This window comes from Blennius ocellaris (genome assembly GCF_963422515.1).
Source record: "Blennius ocellaris genome assembly, chromosome: 2".
In the NCBI taxonomy this organism is placed as follows: Eukaryota; Metazoa; Chordata; class Actinopteri; order Blenniiformes; family Blenniidae; genus Blennius; species Blennius ocellaris.
In genome coordinates, this window is record NC_137651.1 from 2089884 (window position 1) to 2093212 (window position 3329).

The window sequence follows — 3329 nt, forward strand, 5'->3', positions numbered from 1 at the left end:
AACATGTTAACAAGCGCTTGGATGCATCACTCACCACCAGTGAAGTGGTGTTTTAACTTTATTATTGTGTCAAGTATATTGATATATCTTGTGTTTTTTGTGTCAGATACAGTAAATAATGCTGAAAAAAATGGTTGTGGACGAGTCGTCCAAGGATGAGTCATCCATGCACCACTTGGTTGTGTGTATGAACGCATGTGCATAAAGGCAATCAAAACTATTCTGAAACACCAAAAATAAAGACTTTATAATCATATCAAATAAGCTTTATGGTCTGTTTTCTCATCAAACCCAGTGTGTTGCCATTTCTAAGATGTGTTCTCTGTTTCAGATGACTTTACTGTGGATTGTCGGTCTTTTTGAGGAGTTTGGTGGTTGTTTTCCTGCCTGCTCTCTGTGGATGTGTTTCGGTGTTGGGCTGCAGGCTGTCCCGGCTTTAACGACTCAAAACAAAGTGAAGCGGTGGCTTGCTGGGGGGAAAAGAAGAATGCTCCTTTAAGGATTTGCTAATGAATGGCTGGAAAAGTAGGCCCATTCATGTCCCTCCTCTTCTTTCAATGCTCACCCCTCCCCCCCTCCAGGCAAGCACACCATCACAATGCAGGATCCCCCCCTCCCTCCCCAACACACACACACACACACACACACACACACACACACACACACACAGAGCCCACCCCCAGCAGCACAGACAGGGGGTGGGATTCCCCGACTATTTAAAGAGATTCCAGCAGATGGTGGAGGAACTTTCCTCCTCCACCTTCAGCGGACCTCCGGTGCTCTCCCTTTCCCTCAACCCCCCCACCCCAACACCTCTGCACCGCAGCAGGTCTGCATCCTCTCAAAGGTTTTTTTTCTACTTGCAGCCTGTTTCTGGCTTCAGGAGCTTCGGCGTCTTCAGCTTCTACCTCGAGGACGGTGGAGCTTCGATCATGCCCTCCGACTTCCTGACGCCGTTCCTGGAGCTGGACGAGGAGTTCTGCAAGGTGAAGTCGAGAAACCTTTGTCATACTGTCTAATTTAGTGGAGTAACATAGTTTACACGCGTGACGTTCAATCAAAGAGTTCAAAAGTGAAGCAGCTGCAATGTTAAAAGTGATTGAAGATGTTTATTGAGAATTCTCTTCAGTGATGCAGTGAGTGTTTGGGTTTTAAATCGCATTTCTTCCTTACTCGAAGGTGTTGATAAAGTTTTCCAAACTTAATAACTTCTCAAATGTTTCTCGCATATTGGTTTGCTTAAATATGGATGTGGACTAGGAGAACAAGACAATTTAATGTGAAGCTTGAGGCTTGATCAGGTTCTTTATCTGTGTTTGATTCAACTTGATGTTGGGGACGTTGGTCTCGCTCCAGCGCTCCAGGAATGCAGAAAGACTCACATCCATTCTTCTCCTCCCTCCTTTTGTGTGGCAGAGTTTCCGCAGCCTGGAGGCAACAGATGTCTCCTCGGCGGTGCAGCAGCAGCAGCACACTCAGAGAGTCCTGGGCTTCCAGAGACGTCACTCTCTCTGCCCCGTCACGCTGCCCAACTCAAAGTTCAACAGCGGCGGCGGCGGCGGCGGCACCGGGGCGGAGGCTGGAGAGCCGGGCTGCTGGGGGCTCAGCGCCGCCTTCAGCCAGCTGCCCCGGTCCTCGCTCAGCCACATCCCCTTCAGGGTGGACCGCTCCATCAGCATGATCGAAGGCTCCTGCGGCCTCGCCGGCAGAGAGGACAAGATGGCTAACCTGTCCCCGCCGCCGCTGCTCCTCCCTCCGCCGGGCTTCTGCATCAGCAACAGCTCCCTGTCCTCTTCCTCCGCCACCTCCCCCGCCTCCTCCAGGCTCCCGGCTCCACCTCCCCACATCTCCACCAGGTACAAGACCGAACTGTGCCGCACCTTCGAGGAGAGCGGGGCCTGCAAGTACGGGGCCAAGTGCCAGTTTGCGCACGGCCTGGACGAGCTGCGAGGCCTCAGCAGACACCCCAAGTACAAGACGGAGCCCTGCCGCACCTTCCACACCATCGGCTTCTGCCCGTACGGCGCCCGCTGCCACTTCATCCACAACGCCGACGAGCTGCAGCCCGGGCCGGGCGGCCCCGCGCCCCCTCAGAAGCTGAAGCTGCGGCCTCCTCTGCTGCGGCACAGCCTGAGCTTCGCCGGCTTCGCCACGTCGCCCCACACCTTCCAGTCGGTGGAGGAGTCCCAGCCGTCCTCGCTCCTCTTCACCCGGGCCTCCTCCGTCTCGCCTCCTCCGTCCTCCACGGGGAGCCCGGAGCTCCTCTCTCCCCTCTTCCCAGAGCCGGGGTCGCTGAAGCACTGCCCTTTCTTCACCGGCGTCGGCGACCTGGCAGGCGACGGCGGAGACTCGGCGCTGCGCTTCTTCGCCGTGGCCGAGTCCCTGGGCTCCGGGCACCCCGCCTCTACTTTTAAATGCCCCGGCCTGTCCCTCCACCTGCCCCAGCAGCCGCCGGCCTCCCTGAGCGTCCGTCCTGGCCTCCAGCGCTGCTCCTCCGCCGACTCCCTGTCGGAGGAGGGCTACACCTCCTCCTGCTCCCTCAGCTCTTCGTCCAGCGGCACCGAGTCGCCGGGCCTAGAGGGCCGCCGCCTGCCCATCTTCAGCAGCCTCTCTGTGACGGACGAGTAGGACAAAGTTTTACTGTCGGGCTGCCTCGGGTTGTGTGGCAACAACTTGGCGTTTGTGTCCCGGTGACTCCTCAGAGCAGCGTCCCAGCAGGTCCCGCCATCAGGCCCAGGCCTCCTCCCTGAGTCCAGCCCAGTAAACGTACCGATCTTTGTGCATATTGCATCTCTCATCCAAGCAGCAGTAGTGCTGCCCAGTGTTCGTCCAGTTTTAGCTGACCTCAATTCTTTCTTTTCCTTTATGATTTCTTTGATGTTACTGCTGTATACTGTTGTATACCCGATTGTGTAGAAGCTGCAGGGTGCTTCACTTCGCTCAGCATTTCCGCTTCAGCTCAGTGGGGAGTTCTGTGTGAGAACTTCTGAGTGCCCTGTTTTAAGGAGGATTTTGATATCAGTGAAGATGTTGTTTTCTATGAGTGATGTGCTCCAGTTTTGTTTTTGTTTTGGGGTGGTTGTTCTTTTGTTTTTTGTTTTGTTTTTTTCTCAGTTCCTTTGTGTTTTTTTACTTGGTCACTTACAGTTTCAGCGATTCTTCTCCAACAAGATGGCTGAATCCCTGTCGGTGGCCACTGATTGGTTGATTGATTAATTGACTGCTCGTATGGCCGTGGCCATTTGATTGTATTTGTCGGCTCTCTGAACCGCCCAACATAATTTCAACTGCCTTAGCATGAAAATTAGCACAAATGTAGGCAACCCACA

General features: G+C 54.3%; 1 protein-coding gene across 1 annotated transcript; it reads left to right on the forward strand.

Annotated features, from left to right (window-relative positions):
- Positions 1-932: 932 nt before the first annotated feature.
- Positions 933-2628, forward strand: LOC308143495 (mRNA decay activator protein ZFP36L1; the record flags this gene model as incomplete). The annotated part of the gene is made up of 2 exons (XM_080514323.1): positions 933-986; positions 1417-2628. The coding sequence occupies 2 exons, from the start codon at positions 933-935 to the stop codon at positions 2626-2628; spliced, it is 1266 nt and encodes a 421-aa protein (XP_080370449.1).
- Between the last annotated feature and the right edge of the window lie 701 nt (positions 2629-3329).